The 18,589-nt window shown below is 41.5% G+C and overlaps 1 protein-coding gene across 46 annotated transcripts in view; it reads left to right on the forward strand.

The window, feature by feature from the left end:
- ZNF169 (zinc finger protein 169) overlaps positions 1-18,589 on the forward strand; it is a 103,876-nt gene that overhangs the window by 48,535 nt on the left and 36,752 nt on the right. For 14 of the 46 annotated variants that reach the window (XM_085018388.1, XM_085018391.1, XM_085018392.1 and 11 more), the window contains exon 1: positions 1,114-1,185. Coding sequence is in view for 12 of the 46 variants with exons in the window: in XM_085018421.1 (XP_084874547.1) it covers positions 9,875-9,907 (33 nt within the window). In the remaining 34 variants the exon portion in view is untranslated. Of the gene's footprint in view, positions 1-1,113; positions 1,220-9,819; positions 9,908-18,589 lie in introns of those variants that run through there. The other 32 variants (XR_014841184.1, XR_014841183.1, XM_085018399.1 and 29 more) reach the window with 4 other exon arrangements.

Consider the following 18,589-nt stretch of genomic DNA (forward strand, 5'->3'; position numbering starts at 1 on the left):
AAAATAAATAAAAATAAAACCTAAAAAAAAAAGGGTCTTTGAAACGTATTTGACACACTTCTCCCTTAATTTAAGATTCAATCAAGCATTTAGGCCTAATTTTGCTCCTATCATTCAGGCAAAACCCTGTATTTTTACTCCACACTATGCATGGGAATTATGATTTCCACTCTGTTAGGAACAGACACTGTTCCTGGCCCTATGTGAACTAAGGGTATTTCCCTCCTTCCTTTTCAGTTTCTTTCCTAGGGGTTGTACATGTGCATGCTGGTTGGCACCCAGTGGAACTTCAGGAAGAGGACCCTCACTGGATTTCCTTTCTCTCCCCTGTGACCTGAAATTTCTCTCCAACCAGTGATGCTCAAAGGCTTGCACCTGGTTCCTCACCCATTTATCAGGGTTCATTGCTCTTCGTTGTCTTACGTCCAGTGTCTTCAAACTTGTCATGTCATTTAAAAGTTGTTTTAGGCAAGGGGTTAAATCTGGTTCCCAGTACTCCATTTTGAGAAGTAAACAGGAAGTAACTTTAAAACACTTTTGTCAAATTCCTAGAGTCTCTTTGTAAAGACTTTATGTTCCTGAGATTCCTATTCTGTTACATATAACCCATGATTTTTGGACTAGTAAAATAATTTTTATTTTAGTTATTGTAGCCCTATATGTTTTCATGCTTACTTTTTCCTTTTTTTTTTTTTTTTTTTTTTCTCTTTTTCCCATTTTAGGGCCGCACCTGTGGCATATGGAGGTTCCCAGGCTTGGGGCTGAATTGGAGTTGCAGCTGCCTGCCCACACTGCAACGCGGGATCCGGGATCCGCTCCGAGCTCCGTCTGCGACCGACACTCCAGCTCACTGTAAGCTCCCGGATTCTTAGCCCACTGAGCAAAGCCGGGGATCAAACCCAAATCCTCATGGATACTAGTCGGGGTCATTGTTGCTGAGCCACACGGGAAGTTCCCCCAATTGGCTTGCCGTCATTACCTGGACCGCAGGTGCCGGAGGAGCAGAGGGATGGAACGCTGGAGCTGGCGTTCTTGTAAAAGGCCTGGTCAGGTTGGGGGGTGGGGGTGTACCCGTGCCGCAGGGCATTGTGGGTATGGTAGTCCCACCCCGAGGAATTGTGGGTAGCGTACTTTCGCGCCGCCGGACCTTGGTTCGTGAGGCTTGGACGACTTTCCGAGCTTGTGGTGAGCTAGCCCACCTTTGGCCACTGGCTCCCTGGTAAAGCGGGTCGGGAAAGCCGGGCGAGGGCGGCGCGGTTGGTCCATTTTGGCTGCGGGTTCTTTGAGAGTTGATTTTTTTTTTTCCGGGCGGGGTCGGAGAAGCTGTGGGCAGAGGTCTTGGGTCGCGCTGGCCAGTGGTGCTGCGGACCCAGCGTCCGTCCCAGAGGGGTCGGGACTAGTGCAGGTAATTTGGGGGGCACAAATGCTCCTCGTCCGGAGCAGACGTCCCCACTGCTGAGGCGCGCTGCTCAGGCGCCCTTCCTGGATGTTAACTGGGGGGCCGCTGCCAGGTGGTGCCCAGCGCTTGGCTCCTAGGACCTGGGTCTTTGGGGAAGGTCTGGCTTGGGGCAAACACCCAGATTTACCTTGATGGGAGAGAGGGATGTGGGTTAACAGCCTCAGGCCCGCGGTCTTCTGGGGGTGTTGGTAGGATCTCGGGGGGCGGGGGGCTGGGCCAGACATCCAAGGGTTTGTGGCCCCATGATTCTGCCCAGGTCTGCAGCTCCCGGACATGTCTGGCTTCTCCGGAGTCGGTCTCTTTGAGAAGCATGGGGTGGAGAAAGTCGGGTGGGAGGAAAACTCCTAGGGGCATGGCAGGCCCACCTCAGATGGGGACTACCACCTCGTGTTCTTGCCTTTGCTCATAACTGGAAGGTGCATTACGTGGTTGTCCTTAATATTGTAGTCCTATCTCATATTTTAATAGCAGGATATCACTGCTGGACACTTAGTGCATGACCTCAGGATTCTCCTTGCCTCTTTGAGTTTTACAGATTTTCCCACTAATCTCACGTGCTGTTAAATCTTGTAATTTCTTCTTCCCTTTCTCCTCTCCCCTCACCTTTGTGTTCTCTCAACATATTTTGTCTTTTCCCATGTTCTAGTTCAGCTGTTAAAAAAGGGGGTCCTCTCTTTATTGCTTTTCCCTGCTTGTGGGCTCTAACGTTGGACTTGTGAGGTTCTACCATCAACTCTGGACCTTGGGCGTTTGCGTTTATTCTGTGTGCCTCCCTTTCCTCGTCTGTAAAATGAAGTCGAGAGCACTCTTTTTATTGTGAGGTAGAGATGCGACTGTGTTTCTGCAGTGGTTAGGGTGCCTGACAGACAGTGAGGGCTCAGGAAAAGGGATTATCATCAATTCTGAATTGCCTCTTCAACCCACCTTTCCAGAATTAGCTCGCTCTCTCTCTTTTTTTTTTTTTTTACCTTTTCTAGGGCCGCTCCCGCGGCGTATGGGGGTTCCCGGGCTAGGGGTCTAATCAGAGCTGTAGTTACCGGTCTACACCAGAGGCACCGCAACGAGGGATCCGAGCCGCGTCTGCAACCTACACCACAGCTCACGGCAACGCCGGATTGTTAACTCACTGAGCAAGGCCAGGGATCAAACCCACAACCTCATGGTTCCCAGTCTGATTCGTTAACCACTGAGCCACGATGGGAACTCCCAGAATTATCTCTTACTCTTCACTCTGGTTGGACTCTGTTTTACAATGACATGTATTCCACTCCATGGAGTTTTATTCCTTCATTCCTTTATGCTTCACAAATTCACTTTTTTTTTTTTTTTTTTTTTTGGTTTGTTTGTTATGCTTTTTTGTCTTTGTAGGGCCTGCACCTGAGGCATATGGAGGTTCCCAGGCTAGGGATCGAATTGGATCTACAGCCGTCGGCCTACACCACAGCCACAGCCACAGCAACTCGGGATCCGAGCCCTGTCTGCAACGTACCCACAGCTCATGGCAATACCAGATCCTTAACCCACTCAGCGAGGCCAGGGATCAGGCCCGGAGTCCTCATGGATGCTAGTTGGGTTTGTTAACCACCAAGCCACAATGAGAACTCCACAAATTCACTCTTGTTAACTAACCAGCTCAGATGTTCCTTCAGAGCAAGGATTTCGAAGTGTTCTTGCCAGAATTACCCCCACTGCCCCCTTTAGTCCCGGAGCACTTTATACATGAGGACTCCAGGGCTCAGTGCATGGTACATCCTGATTGACTGTCCCACTGGGTTTGAGATATTGCTTTGAGGAAGGGGCACCTTGTTTGGCTCTTCATGGGTCACTGATTGTACCCAGCTGTGAGGATATGATGGCTTGTTCTTTCTGCCTGGAAAGGGACATGTATGGAAGGAATGATGGAAACTCAAGTGGGAAGTGGGGTTAGGCTATTGTTGGGGTAGGCTGTGGTTATTAAGATAATAGGTGTGGATCTCTTTCTGTGGTCTTTGGGACCCACTGCAGGGTTTGGACCAGAGCAGGTTCATCGTTTCTTCATTCAGTTATTTATTACCTCATCTCTCTGTTCCCCTTTATAATGGAAGGCATCAAGAGAGTTGTCTATGTTTGATAATCCAGTTTTTCTCTGCCCAGTCTAATTAATTTTCAGATATTTGGGATTTTTTAAGGTAATCTATTGTTACTGATGTCTTACTGAATGCCATTCAAGTTCAAGAACCTTCATAGTATTTTCCATAGTGGCCGCACCATTGTACAAGTCACCAGTAGTGCACTAGGGTTCAGTTTCTCCACATCCTCTCCAAAACTTGTTATTTTGTATGTGTAGTTTTTAAATTTTTTTTGTTGAAGTTGATTTACAATGTTCTGTCAATTTCTGCTGTACACCAGTGACCCAGTTATACATACATATATATGCATGCTTCTTCCCATATTATCCTCCATCATGTTCCAGCACAAATGATTACATGTAGTCCCCTCCCTTTTAAATAATGGATATTCTGATGGGTCGAGGTGCTATCTCATTGTGCTATTGATTTGCATTTCCCTGATAATTTGTGATGTTTAGCATCTTTTCATACTTTTGGCCATTGTATCTCTTCTTTGGAGAAATGTTTATTCAAATCCTTTGTCCATTTTTTAGCCAGGTTATTTGTTTTTAGTTATTGAGTTGAAGTTCTTTATATATTTTGGATAGTAACCTCTTATCCCATGTATAGTTTATATCTATTTTCTCTCATTCCGTAGATTGCCTTTTCACTTTGTTGTTTGTTCCCTCTTCTGCATAGAAGTTTTTAAGTTTAATGTAGTCGCATTTGTCTATTTTTGCTTTTGTTGCTTGTGGTTTTGGTGTTATAGCCAAGAAATTATTGCCCATTTCAGTGTTAAGAAGCTTTTTCCCTATGTTTCCTCCTGGGAGTTTTATAGTTTCAGGCCCAGGGTTTAGAAAAATTTTTTTTTTTTTGAAAACGATAAGAATAATATTTATTGAATTCTTACTAGGTATAAGATGCTACATTTGGCTTATTGTAACTAATTCAACACATTGAGTATTATTCCCATTTTAAGACAGGGGAGCTCTGCTTAGAGAGAATCTGTACCACTTTACTAGTCAGTTGCAGAGCTCATATTCTTTAACAGCATTTCCCCAAGTGAGTCCCAATTTATGTAGAAATTTTAACATTTGCCAATAATCAACCTTTGGCTTTTTCATTCTCTTTGGAGTTTCATTTATATTTCATGAAATATAAATTCCTCTCTATTACTTTTTCCTTTTCATGTCTTAGCTTCTTAAGGTGGGAGTTGGTTTTTAATTTCTTTTTTTTTTTTTTTTTTGTCTTTTGTTGTTGTTGTTGTTGCTATTTCTTGGGCCGCTCCCGCGGCATATGGAGGTTCCCAGGCTAGGGGTTGAATCGGAGCTGTAGCCACCGGCCTACACCAGAGCCACAGCACCGCGGGATCCGAGCCGCGTCTGCAACCTACACCACAGCTCACGGCAACGCCGGATCGTTAACCCACTGAGCAAGGGCAGGGACCGAACCCGCAACCTCATGGTTCCTAGTCGGATTTGTTAACCACTGCGCCACGACGGGAACTCTGGTTTTTAATTTCTTTAAATTAAAACTTTTCTGGTGCATTCATTTGAAGCTATATGTTTCTCTTTAAGAACTGCTTTAGCTGCTGTCTTTGTTGCTAGGACTGTTATAATAAAGCAGCACAGACTGGGTGGCTTAAAAAACAGATTGATTTTCTCCCAATTCTGGAGGTTAGAAGATAAAGATCAAGGTGTTGGTTTCTCCTGAGGCCCTTCTTAGGCTTGTGGATGGCTGTCTTCTCACGGTTTACACGGTCTTCCCTCAAATCTGTCTGTGTTCCAATTTTCCACTCACCAGTTATATTGGATTAGGACCCACTCTAGTAATACCATTTTAACTTAATTGTCTCTTTGAAGACCCTGCCTAAAAATACAATCACATTCTAAGGCACTGGAGGTTAGGGCTTTGTGAGTTTGATGTGAGTTTGATAGAGGACACAATATGGTTAGATCCATATTACAAATTTGGTTAGTTGTGACATGTTTTGATATGTTGTGTTTATTAGAATCATTCAGTTAAAAATATTTCTAAATGTCCCTTGGAATTTTTTTCATCCATATCTCCTTTAGACCAGTACTGCTTAATTTTCTAATTGTGGAGGTCTTTCTAGATACTGATTTCTGCTCTAATTCCATCTTGGGCAAGGAACATACTCTTTTAAAATATTAATCTTTTGAAATTGGTGACTTATTTTATATGCATTGGTTAATATTCTGTGCCCTTTCTACACTTGTGGGGTTTAGTGTTCTATAAACATCAATTTGATCTAATCTGCCTGATAGTATTTTTTAAATCTTTTGTTACTTTGCTTTTTTCATTTACTGAGAGGTGAAAAAATTTCCTTAACTGTGATTATGATTCTCTTTCTCTTTTCCATGCTGTTATTTTTTTTCCTTCAAGTATTTTTCCCCCAATTTATGGCGTGACTTTTTATTTTCTTGCCAGTATTTTTTGCAGAAGTATTTTTTTTTTCCATTTCTTGGGCTGCTCCTGTGGCATATGGAGGTTTCCAGGGTGGGGTTCGGAGCTGCAGTTGCCACCCTATGCCACAGCCACAGCAACCTGGGATCTGAGCCACGTCTCCAGCCTACACCATAGCTCACGGCAATGCCAGATCCCCAACCCACTGGGCAAGGCCAGGGAGTGAACCTGCAACCTCATGGTTCCTAGTCAGACTGTTAACCACTGAGCCACAAAGGGAACTCCAGAAGTTTTTAATCGTAACAGAATCCAGTTTACCAATTTTTTTTCTTTTATGGATTGTGTTTTTGGTGTTATGTCTGAAGAGACATTGCCAAACCCCAGGCCATCTAAATTTTCTCCCATGTTCTATTCTTTTCTTTTTTTTTTTTTTTTGGTCTTTTTAGGGCCACCCCTGCAGCATATGGAGGTTCCTAGGCTAGGGGTCGAATCGGAGCTACAGCTGCCAGCGTACACCACAGCTCATGGCAATGCCGGATCCTTAACCTTCTGAGTGAGCCCAGGGATTGAACCTGCATCCTCATGGATGCTAGTCACATTCATTAACCACTGAGCCACAACGGGAACTCCCTCTTCATATTATTTTCTAGGCATTTCAGAGTTTCACATTTTACCTTTAAAAGCCTGTGGTCCATTATGAGTTAATTTTTGTGAAAGATATAAGATTTATGTATGTGGATGTGTAATTGTTCCAGTGCTGCGGTTTATTGAAAAGATAATCCTTTCTCCATTGAATTTCCTTTACTCCTTTGTCAAAGTTAAGTTGACCCTATTTGTGAGTCTATTTCTGTACTCTATATTTTGTTCCATTGATTTTTTTGTCTGTTTTTTAAATCTATTTTTTGCCAGTATCACACTTTCTTAATCACTGTAGCCATATAGTAAGTTCTGAAATCTGGTCATGTCAGTTGTCTGATTGTGTTTGTGCCTTGCCTCTACATATAAACTTTAGAACCAGTTTGTTGATATCTTCAAAGTAGCTTGCTGAGATTTTGATGGGTTGAATGTTACGACCATTTGGGAACAACTGACATCTTAAAAATATCAGATCTCCCTATGCATGATATGAACTACCCATTTTTTTAGATCTTTGATTTCTCTCAGCAGAGTTTTATAGTTTTCATGATATAGATCTTGTACAAATTTTTAAAAGATTTATACCTAAGTATTTGATTTTTCTGAGTGCTAATGTTATAGTTGTTTTGATTTCAAATTCCATTTGCTAATGACTGGTATAGAGGAAAGCGTTGATTTATGTATATTAACCTTATTTCCTGTAGCCTTGATATAATCACTTCTTAGTTCCAGAAATTTCTTGTCAATTCTTTGGGATTTTCTACACACACAATCAGGTCATCTGCAGACGAAGACAGTTTAATTTCTTTCTTCCCAGTCAGCATACCTTTTATTTCCTTTTTTTGTCTTCCTATATTAGCTTGGAATTCTAGTATGATATTAAATAGGAGTGTTAAAATGTGACATTCTTGCCTTATTTCTATTCTTAGTGAGACAGCATCTAGTTTCTCACCATGAAGTATAGTTGTAGATTTTGCACTCTTTATTTAAGCATAGCTACGGTTTTTTGCAGAGGGTAATAGCACAGCCCATTTTTAGTCTAAGCCTAACAAAATTGATATTAACTCTTTTTTTTTTTTTTTCTTTTTTGGTCGACTCACAGCATATGGAGTTCCTGGGCCAAGGATCAGATCGATGCCACAGTTGTCACCTATGCAGCAATGCTGGATCCCTTAACCTACTGTGCTGGGCTGGGGATATGCTCCAGACACACTGCTGATCCTGTTGTGCCACAGCAGGAACTCCAGTATTGATTCTTTAATGTTGTCAAATATCTTAGCACTGTTCACATTTCCTTGAGTGCCTCCAAAATGTCTAAGCAAGGTCCACACATACATTTGATTGATAGGTCTCTTAAGTCTTCTTTTATTCTATAAGACTTTTCTCTTTTGATGCTATTGACTTGTTGAAGTCTTCACATTTTTTAAAAATTGCAAGTTACTTCAATTCACCCTCAGTACTTCAGCATTGTTTCTTAATAATGTTTTTTTTTTTTTTTTTTTTTTTTGTCTTTTTATCTTTTGTTGTTGTTGTTGTTGCTATTTCTTGGGCCGCTCCCGCGGCATATGGAGGTTCCCAGGCTAGGGGTCTAATCGGAGCTGTAGCCACTGGCCTACACCAGAGCCACAGCACCACGGGATCCGAGCCGCGTCTGCAACCTACACCACAGCTCACGGCAACGCCGGATCGTTAACCCACTGAGCAAAGGCAGGGACCGAACCCGCAACCTCATGGTTCCTAGTCGGATTCGTTAACCACTGCGCCACGACGGGAACTCCATTTTCTTAATAATGTTTTCTTGTTTTTCTCTGTGTCCAGAATATCGTGATCATACCTAACAATATTCATAATAATGCTCTAATATCATCTAATATCCAGTTCATTTTAATTGGCCTTCATAGTCCCCAAAGTGTCTTTCAGTACATTTGTTCAGATTAGCCAGTTAAGGCTTATAGATAACATCTGAAGAATGGTTTATCTTTCTCTCTCTCTCTCTCTCTTTTTTTTTTTTTTTAGTCTTTTGTCTATTTAGGGCCTTACCTGTGACATATGGAGGTTCCCAGGTTAGGGGCTGATCTGGAGCTGTAGCTGCTGGCCTATTTCACAGACACAGCAAAGCCAGATCTGAGCTGCATCTGCGACCTACACCACAGCTTATGGCAACGCCTTATCCTTAACCCACTGAGTGAGGCCAGGGATCGAATCTGCCATCTCATGGTTACTAGTCAGATTCGTTAACCACTGAGCTATAACGGGAACCCTTATGGATTTTCATTTAAGGAAAATTTTCCCTCTTAAAAATTTCATCATGAAATTGACTTGTTGAAGACCTATACCATTTTATGACTGCCCATTCTTAAATTTTGAATCATATTTCAAATCTTGGATATAGAAGTAGAAGGGAAGGTGCAGCCAGGTTATGACTTCTGCCCTGCTTCAAGTCTCCCCCGAAATCTACATTCTGTGGAGAGCTGTAGTGCTCTTGCTGTTTGGAGTTTCTTGGGCCTTGTCCTTTGGCCCCATGACTAATGTGGTTGGGAAACTTGTCTTTTCATTGTAATAGGTCACTTTTTCTCCATGCGAACACTCACCTGTGGGCATAATGCAGCCCTTTTCCTCTTAACAGAGCCCACACACTTACTTAACAGAGTTTCATCCAGCTGCTGGGGTCGTGGGCTTCATTTCCCAGCTGGAGACTGGGGCTGAACTGCTCCTGGTCCAGCCCTGGGGCCTTTTTTTATAGGACACTGGTTAAGAATGGGCTGCCTGGAGTTCCCGTCGTGGCGCAGTGGTTAACGAATCCGACTAGGAACCATGAGGTTGTGGGTTCGGTCCCTGCCCTTGCTCAGTGGGTTAACGATCCGGCGTTGCCGTGAGCTGTGGTGTAGGTTGCAGACGCGGCTCGGATCCCGCCGGTGCTGTGGCTCTGGTGTAGGCCAGTGGCTACAGCTCCGATTCAACCCCTAGCCTGGGAACCTCCATATGCCGCAGGAGCGGCCCAAGAAATAGCAACAACAACAACAACAACAACAACAAAAGACAAAAAAAAAAAAAAAAAAAAAAAAAAAAAAAAAAAAAAAAAGAATGGGCTGCCTGATGTCCTCTGTAACCTGCCTTCCTTACCTCCCTCTCCACTCTGCTGCACTGGCAGGCTGGATATAAGGGTCTTCCTCCTAAGCACCCCCTCACTTCTCTCTTCTCTTTCCCCAGCTCTGCTTTTGCAGCTTGACTCTTCTCTAGGAAGAGCACTTAGCAGACCAAGAATATGGCCCCAGGGCCCCTGACAACCAGGGATGAGGTGAGTCCTGAAATTTCTCCCTAGCTCTTAAAGAATGGACCCACTGCCTCTTGTCCTGGAGCTGCCTTGTTGGTGTCAGGCTGTACCTAGCCCTGATCTTGGCTCATCTAACCTGGCATCTTTTCTCAGACTCCTTTTCTCCATTCATGACTCATGCATTCACCAAGTAGTAAACTGTTACCAGCACAGATAAAACACAGACTCAGGGTATTTATGCTAATGGGCCCAAGGTGTAAAAAAGCGAAGGAAGGCTTTCAAGGGAGGAGCTGCTTGAGCTGCCCTAATAGATTTGGCAAGTTGAAGAGCTGAGGGCATGTATTCCTGTGGGAATGAGGCAGGCCTAGCACATCTCAGAGACCAGGTGACCTGCAGGCTGTCCCTCATCATATAGGAAGCTTGTCAGTGGCCTTTTGTCACGTTAGTTTTCTCTTTGTAGAGGTGAGGGTGTTGACCTGATATCTGTTGGTGACTCATGGATAGATTTAGTTGGGCTGGCCCAATGCTTTATATTTATTTATTTATTTATTTTGCTTTTTAGGGCCACACCCATGGCATATGGAGGTTCCCAGGGTAGGGATTGAATCCAAGCTGCAGCTTCCGGCCTATGCCACAGCCATAGCAACACCGGATCCTTAACCCACTGAGGGAGGCCAGGGATTGAACCTGCAACCTCAGGGTTCCTAGTTGGATTTGTTTCAGCTGTGCCTCAATGGAAACTAACCCCCCTATGCTTTATATTTAAATGAGTTTTCTGCACTTAAAAATTGGAAGATTACAACTAAGTCCCAAGTCCACACTCTTGGCACATATGACAGGTATCTGAAGCCAGTGGGATCTCTGTGATGAAGTAACACCCCTGATCCTCTTGACTCTATGGCTGAGGTGCCTACCTCATTCACTCATTACTTGTCTTGCTCCTGAGGGCTGTGGTTTCCTCCCTCTGGGTCTGGATGGAGGTGATTCAGCCAGAAATCTGAACGTCAGGATGAGGAGTGTGGACTTGAATTTGGAGCAAGCTGGGTTTTGAAGGATTTTCAGAAGGAGTTTGCCATACTGAAATCAAGGATTTGGAAATAAATAGTAATCCAATGAATCTATGTCCCAAAGGAAAGATTTTCTAATCCCTAAGCCTAGGCATTATGCGAACATGACATAATCAAATGGAGTTAAAATTTACTGACCACGTAAAGTGATACCATGTGGGATACTGTGTTGATTATATCAGGTTTGAAAGATAGTATTTACTGGGTTAAGTTTTGTGTTTCCTGTCCTATAAATGTGATATGTGTAGAATTTTTTTGTAAGAGCTGAACTTGATCTTAATGCTGAGTTCATATGGTAGATGTCTGCCTGTAACTGTATCAGTTAAAAGTGATTGGTTTTGGTGTTATCAGCCATCATTGAGGGCTGTGTCTCTCAATTGTCAAATCTTTTATACCTTTGAGAGAAAATGTTTATATAGTGTATGCAATTCAGAATGTCTGCTAAGGTAGCAGAGGACAGCTTTTCTTTTGTAGGTCTCACTTTAACATTTCCGATGTTAACAGAGAGGCATTCTTGACGAAATGGAACATTGCTTTTCCTGTCCCTATTCTGCCACTTCTTGTGGGGGATCCTTAGCACACCCTGAACCTCATTCTGTCTATGACAAACCTCTCTCAATGTATATATTTTTCTTTTTATTTATGTCCTTATGAAAAATTGATGCCGGGGCACAAGCATTTGAGTGGCTTTGTCTTTTATTTTATTTATTTTTATTGTTTAAATTTTTATTATTTCTGTTATAGTTGGTTTATAGTGTTCTATCAGTTGTTGCTTTTTTAAGATGCAGTTTCCTTCCTTGCAAATGTCAGGCGCTCATAACATACTTGTTACATAAAGGGGCCCAATCGTAACTTAACTTTGAAAGAACAAAGAAGTTTGTTTGTAGCTCTTTGTTATTTGAGGCATAGCAATTATATTCTTTAGGGTTCTTTAAATTGTATTTCTATTACTTTGTTTCGTGTCAGATCTGAATTATATAGAATATTCTGACCTACGTATTCATCATGACACATAGGTATTTTTCCTAAGGGCTTTTGCCTGAGAGGAAAATTTGGAATACGCACTATCGTTGTGACGTAGAAGGGGGCTGTGCCTGTAGGCTACTAATGAGTAAGAAATTGCCACTCTTAGGAGTTCTCTTGGGTTAAGGATCTGTCGTCACTGCATTGGCTTAGGTCACTGCTGTGGCATGGGTTTGATCCCTGGCCCTGGAAATTTCACATGCCGAGGGTGTGGCCCCCCCCCCCAAATTTAACATTCTTTTATTTAATCTTAAAAAATTGGGCGTTTCCTTGTGGTGCAGCAAGTTAAAGATGTGGCTTTGTCACTGCAGTGGTGTGAGTTTGATCCTTAGCCCAAGAGCTTCCACATGCTGCAGGTGTAGTCAAAAATTTTTTTGAATGTCTGCTGTGTGCATGAGCCTTTGATAGTGTACAGTGTTACCTACATCATAGCCTGCATTCTTACAACACTTTCAGCTTATTTGGGGTTTACCTATCACTGGAGTTTAACATTTTGGAAAGTTTTTATTGAGATATAATGCACATCTAGTAAAATTTGCCCTTTAAAAGAGTACAATTCAGTAGCTTTTAGTATATTCACAAGGTTGTGCAACCTTCACCACTATCTAGTTCTGTATGTTTTTTAGTATTCCCTCAAAAAACCCTGTACCCATTAGGAGTCACTCCCCGTTCTCCCCTCTACTAGATCTTGACAACCACTGATCTGTCTTCTATCTCTATAGATTTGGTTGTTTTGGCTGTTTCATAGAAATGGAATCCTGTAATAAGCAGTTTTTTATATATGTTTTCTTTCACTTAGTGTAACATTTTCAGGGTTCATTAACATTGTAGCCCAAATCGGTAACAGTTCATTCTGCTTTAAGGTTGAATAATATTCCATTGTATTGGTATGAGACATTTTGTTTATTTATTCATCAAATGATGGACATTTCAATTATTTCTATCACTAGAATTTAATTAATATTTTCGGTCTGTGTGTATCTGACAGATTTTAATGGTAAAATTAGAGTGTATTAAAACTAGTGACTACCCCATTATCATACCTTTAGAGATGAAGAAACCCCATTCACATTGAAATTGATGACTATGGGTTAAAAACATTCACAGATTTTCATTATTCCGTCCCATTATTTTTCAGTCATTTGAAATTTAATCCATTCTCAATGTTTGAGAACCTATTGAAGGGATTTTTTTTTTTTTTTTTTTTTTTTTTTTTGGCTGTGCTTGTAGCACATGGAAATTCCTGGGTCAGGACTCAAACCTTATTTATTCATTTATTTATTTATTTTTATTTTTTAAAAGATAGCTTATTTGGATATAATTGCAATACCATATAGGTTAAAACATACAATTCGATGGTTTTAGGTGTATTTACAGAATGTGTAATCATGGCTATTTAATTCATGAACATTTTATCACCCCCCCCAAATAAACCCCATGCCCAAGAGTAGCCACTTGCCAACCCCTCCTTCCCTCAGCCCCTGGCAAATACTAATCTGTTTCCTCTTGATAAATTCATTTCACATAAATGGCATTTTACATTATACGGCAGGACTCAAACCTGAGTCACAGCAGTGACTGCCGAATCTTAACTGCTAGGCTACTAGGGAACTCCACTGTGGGAAATTTTGTTCATGAAAAGAATTTTGGACTTACCACAAAATACGACCAAGTGAAGAGACATGAATATTTTTAATATATGAACTACATCTCTGTAGTAGAGTGTCTGTTTTTTTGTCTGCTTTCAGAACCATCCACGGTTTGCTACACCTCTGCTCTTAAATATTCTTAGTTTACCTTTCCCTGCTGCCAGAAGTTTTTCCCTATGCATATTGTAGGCTTTTTCCCTCTCCCTCTGCTCATGGAATCTGTGTTCCCTTCCTTGCTACATGTCTCAGCTTGATTCTTAGCCCTCTCTCTGCTTTTTCCTTGACTATTCTGAGTCTTACCTTTTAAATTTTAGTTTTTTTGGATATATAGTTTATACTATAATTTACCCTGTAGATGAAATTATTAGACAAGGACTTTAAAGTCTCTATTTTAACAATGCTCAGTGAGGAGAAGGAAAATGTAGTACTGTCAGCTATCAGATAAAATCAACTTCAAGACAAACAGGAAGAAGACCATTTCAGAATGATAAAGGAGTCACTTCATCAGGAGGCTATAATGGCTCTGTGTGTATATGTCTAATAACAAAGCTTCAAAGTGGTTGACAGAATTCAAGGGAGAAAAAGGACTCCCTCTGAGTAATTGATAGAACTAGGTAAAAAAATCAGTGAAGACATAGCTGATCTGAAGAAAACTAGCAACTCTCTTATCCTGGTTGGTATTTATAGAACACTGCACCCCACAGCTGGAGAATACACATTCTTTTAAAGTACATTTGATATGTTCACCAAGATAGACTACATGGGAGTCTATAAAGAAAGTCTTAATGAATTTAAAAAGATTTAAAGACTATATTAAGTATATTCTGAGACTGTAATAGAATTGTATTAGAAGTCAATAATAAGAGATCTAAAAAAATTTCAAACATTGGAAATTAAACAACACATGCCTTAGTAATCATTACATCAAAGAAGAAATTCTAAGAGAAATTAGCAAATATTTCAAACAGAGTGATGATAGAAATACAACATACTAAAACTGGTGAGAGGCAAACCTGGCTAGTTCTGCTTTGCCAGCCCTGAAGCAGAGCCTTCTACTCTTGGGGCTAGGGACTCTGTGCTAGCCCCACCCCTGGCATCCAAGTTGAAGCCCCCATGCCATGTCCCCAGAGGCCCTGGAGGAAGACAGGGTATTGCTGATTTGGCTGCCATATTCTCTTTCCTGCCTGACTTTCTGTCCTTGATGGAGAAGCTCATGGTCTGTGATTGGTGATGAGGTTACAGGGATTAGCACTAAGGACAAGTAAGGGGGCTTAGCACTTGGGAAGTGACTGAATGAACACTCCAGAGCAGAGCCATCACCTGCTTGCCTTCCCATACTTGGACAGAGGCAGCTACGTGTGGTCACAGTGCTAGCTTGCCAACTGGCTAATGAGCCACTCTGGATTTTATTTGCATTTCTTAGGTCTCAGGCACAATGGGTCGGAAAGCAGGATCTCCTTTGCCTAATGAGAAAGGTTCAGGACAGACAGCAGAGGCTCTGCTTTCAATGGTCTAATGTTTAGTAGGAGAAAATCCATGTATACAACTTAAATCAAAACAGGCAATTCTGCAAAAAGATGGAGATAAACCATCTTATTTTGTGAAAGAAGGAGTCTTGAGGTAGAGTCCTTAGGAGCCAGGTTTGGGGAAAGCTTGTAACACTGGCTCAGGTTAGATTCTTCCAAGTTGCTCCTGTATTTCTGGCAAGTAATCTTGTCTCCTGAAATTCCACAGGAGCAAGTACCCAGGGATTTGGTGAGTGTAGGTGCAATGTCAGTCTAAAGTCAGACTTTCCTTCAAGGAGAATGATACTTCAGGAAGAAGAACCCACAGATATATTATTTATAGTATACGTTTCAATTTAATTATGAGCTCAGGCAGCATCAAGAAAATGCATTCTGGTGAGAAACCCTATATGTGTGATAATGGCAGTAAATGCCTAATCAAAAGCACAAAACTTAGTATCAGAGATATATACTGGAAAGAAACTTTACAAGTGTACTGAATGTTTAAAAAGCCTCAGTCAAAATTCTAATCTTCAGCATTAGAGATTTCACACTGGAAAGAAATCCTGTGGAAACAGTGTAGGTAAATAAAGGATTCAGATCCCTCTCAGATCTCTTTCAGCATCAGAGCCTCCATTTGGGAGAGAAACTAAAAATCTGGTAAAGGTCAGGTAGCTTTAGCTAGAGCTCACATCTTGTTCTACATAGACAAACTTACAGGGAGAAGCCCTGTGAGTATAAGGTGTGTGGGAAATGCTTTATCTGTAGCTTAAATCTAACCAACACCAAATAGTCTACTTCAGAGTGGAGCCTTACAGATGGGATGAATGTGGGAGGGGTTTCTGTTTGACCTCACAACTTGGCCAGCACCAGAAAAGTTAGGGCATGGGAAAAAAGCCATACAAATGTCGTGTCTATAGAGAGTGCTTCAGTCAGACCTTCTACTGTCTTTACCAGCACAGAATCCCACTGGTGATAAGTGTGGGAAAGCCTTTGTCAAGTTGCAAATCTTATTCAACATCAGAAAGTTTATATTGGAGAGAAACCCCATGTATTAGTCTCCTAGGGCTACCATAAAAGAATATCACAACCTGGGTAGCCTAAACAACAGAAACTTTATTTTCTCACAGTTCTGGGGGCTAGAAAATCAGCCAGTTCAGTTCCTGATGAGAGTCTTCCTGGCTTGTAGATGGCTGATTTCTGGGTGTATGCTCTCATGGCAGAGATGGAGTGTTCTGGTATCTCTTCCTTTTATGAGGTACCATCCCTATTGGATCAGGGCCTCACTCTTATGACCTCACTTAAGCTTAATAGTTCCTTGGAGGTCCCATCTCTAAATATTACCAAATTGGGGTTAGGGCTTCAACATAATTTGGGAGGACATAATTCAGTCCATAGCATTCCACCCCTGGCCCCTTAAAAATTCATGTCCTTCTGACTTGAACATGTATTATTTCATCTTTAACAGCTCTCAAAACCTTAACTCACACAGTGTCAATGTTATAGCTCAAAGTCTTATCTAAATATCTAAATCTGATATAGGTGAGACATGAATAGAAGTACCATCTAAGGTAAAATTCCTCTCCATTTGTGAACTTGTGAAACCAGATAAGTTACGTACTTCCAAAATAAAATGGAGAGGAGTTGGATACACATTCCTGTTCTAAAAGGGAGAATTCAGAAAGAAGATAGGATGAAGGATTCTAATAAGCCCAAAACCTAGTAAGGTAAATTGTATTAGATCCTAAGGCTGGAGAATAACCCTCTTTGAGTTGATGTTCTACTCTAGATTGTCAGTGCCCCTGTAGCTTGAAGGGGTGACCCTGCCTCTTTGGCCCTCTGAGAGGGCCCTGCTGTAACCAAGGAGTGGCAGCCTTGTTCCCTGGGCCTATGGTGTTATTAGCAGCTGTGTTAATTTGTGAATAGCCTCTCTTTCTTTGAAGGATAATGCATACGCACACTCTTCCTAATCCACCTCATTTTCTGTGTTTACTGTCATCCCAACTGCAGTGTTTTTGGTGACATACTTCAATCTCTTCATGGCTTTTGCTGAGATGAGTGATTAAATTCATGTTTCACACTCATACTAATTACCTTATCAAATCGTTGTTCAAACATGCCCTTGGTGTTCTCTTTAGAACATGTTTTCTCTTTTTTCGTTTTGTTTTGTTTTCAATGTAGATAAACTGAGAATTTTATCTTCACTTCACGTTTCTTTTTACTTACCAATTCCATCTTCAATTCATCTCTTTTCTTGTACATTTTACTCTAAGCAGTCAGGAGGACTGCTTGAATCTCCTCTGTTAAATATCGTCTCATCACTCACAAGTTCAGCCTTCCACAGAACACTTTGAGAATCTAATTCATGGTGTTTCCCTCATGGTGCAATGATAACAAACCTGACTAGTAACCATGAGGACGGAGATTCGATCCCTGGCCTTGCTCAGTGGGTTAAGGATCTGGTGTTGCTGTGAGCTGTGGTGTAGGTTGTGGCTTGGCATTGCTGTGGCTCTGGGATAGGCCGGCAGCTGTAGCTCTGATCCAACCCTAGCCTGGGAACTTCCATATGCCATGCATGAGGCCCTGAAAAAGACAAAAAAATAAAAAGAATACAATTTACACCTGTTCTTTGCCATTGTATAACAGAGATCACATTTCCTCCAGTTTCTAATAAACTGTTCCCCGTTTCCATCTGAGCATCACCAAAATGGCCTTTAAAGCCTATATTTCTGCCAACATTTTCGTGGTTATTTATGTATTCTCTAGAAGATGTAGGTTTTCTTTTCATCTCTTCTCTTCTGAGCCCTCATCAAAATCACTTTTGATGTTTGTATGTCTGCTAGCATCTCTTTCATGTCAATCTGTTTTTTCTAGCATGCATCACAGAAATCTTCCAGCCTCTACACATCACACAATTTCAAAGCTGGGTTCAAAGTTTTACGGATTTGTTACAGCAGAGCCCCTCTCTCAGTACCAAAACCTGTATTGGTCTACTAGGGTTGCCATTAACAAATTACCATAGACTGGTGACTTAAGCAACATAAATTTATTTTTCACAGTTTTCAAGGCTGGAAAGTTAAAATCAGGGTACCAGCTGATTTGGTTCCTGGTGAGGGCTCTCTTCTGGCTTGCATGTTGCTGTTTTCTTGCTGTGTGCTCACATAGTAGACACAGAAAGAGAGTGAGCACTGGTCTTTTCTTCTTATGAGGTACCAGTCCTATCAGGGCTTCATCTTTTTGATCTCACTTAGCCTTATTCACTTCCTTGCTGGCCATAGCTCCAAATGTAGACACATAGAGGACTGGGAGGACATAGTTTAGTCCATAGCACCCCACAAATATTACGAGTGTGGAAAAGCCTTTAGTCAAAATTCACAAGCATCAGAGAGTACACAATTAAAAATTCTTAGGTGGAGAGAACCCTTTAAATACAGTGAATATGAAATGCCTTATTTGTTCAGT

This window comes from Sus scrofa, chromosome 3 (genome assembly GCF_054392235.1).
Source record: "Sus scrofa isolate SSC_HxYL_T2T_F1_AM1 chromosome 3, Sscrofa_HxYL_maternal_Yorkshire_Landrace_v2.0, whole genome shotgun sequence".
Classification (NCBI taxonomy): domain Eukaryota; kingdom Metazoa; phylum Chordata; class Mammalia; order Artiodactyla; family Suidae; genus Sus; species Sus scrofa.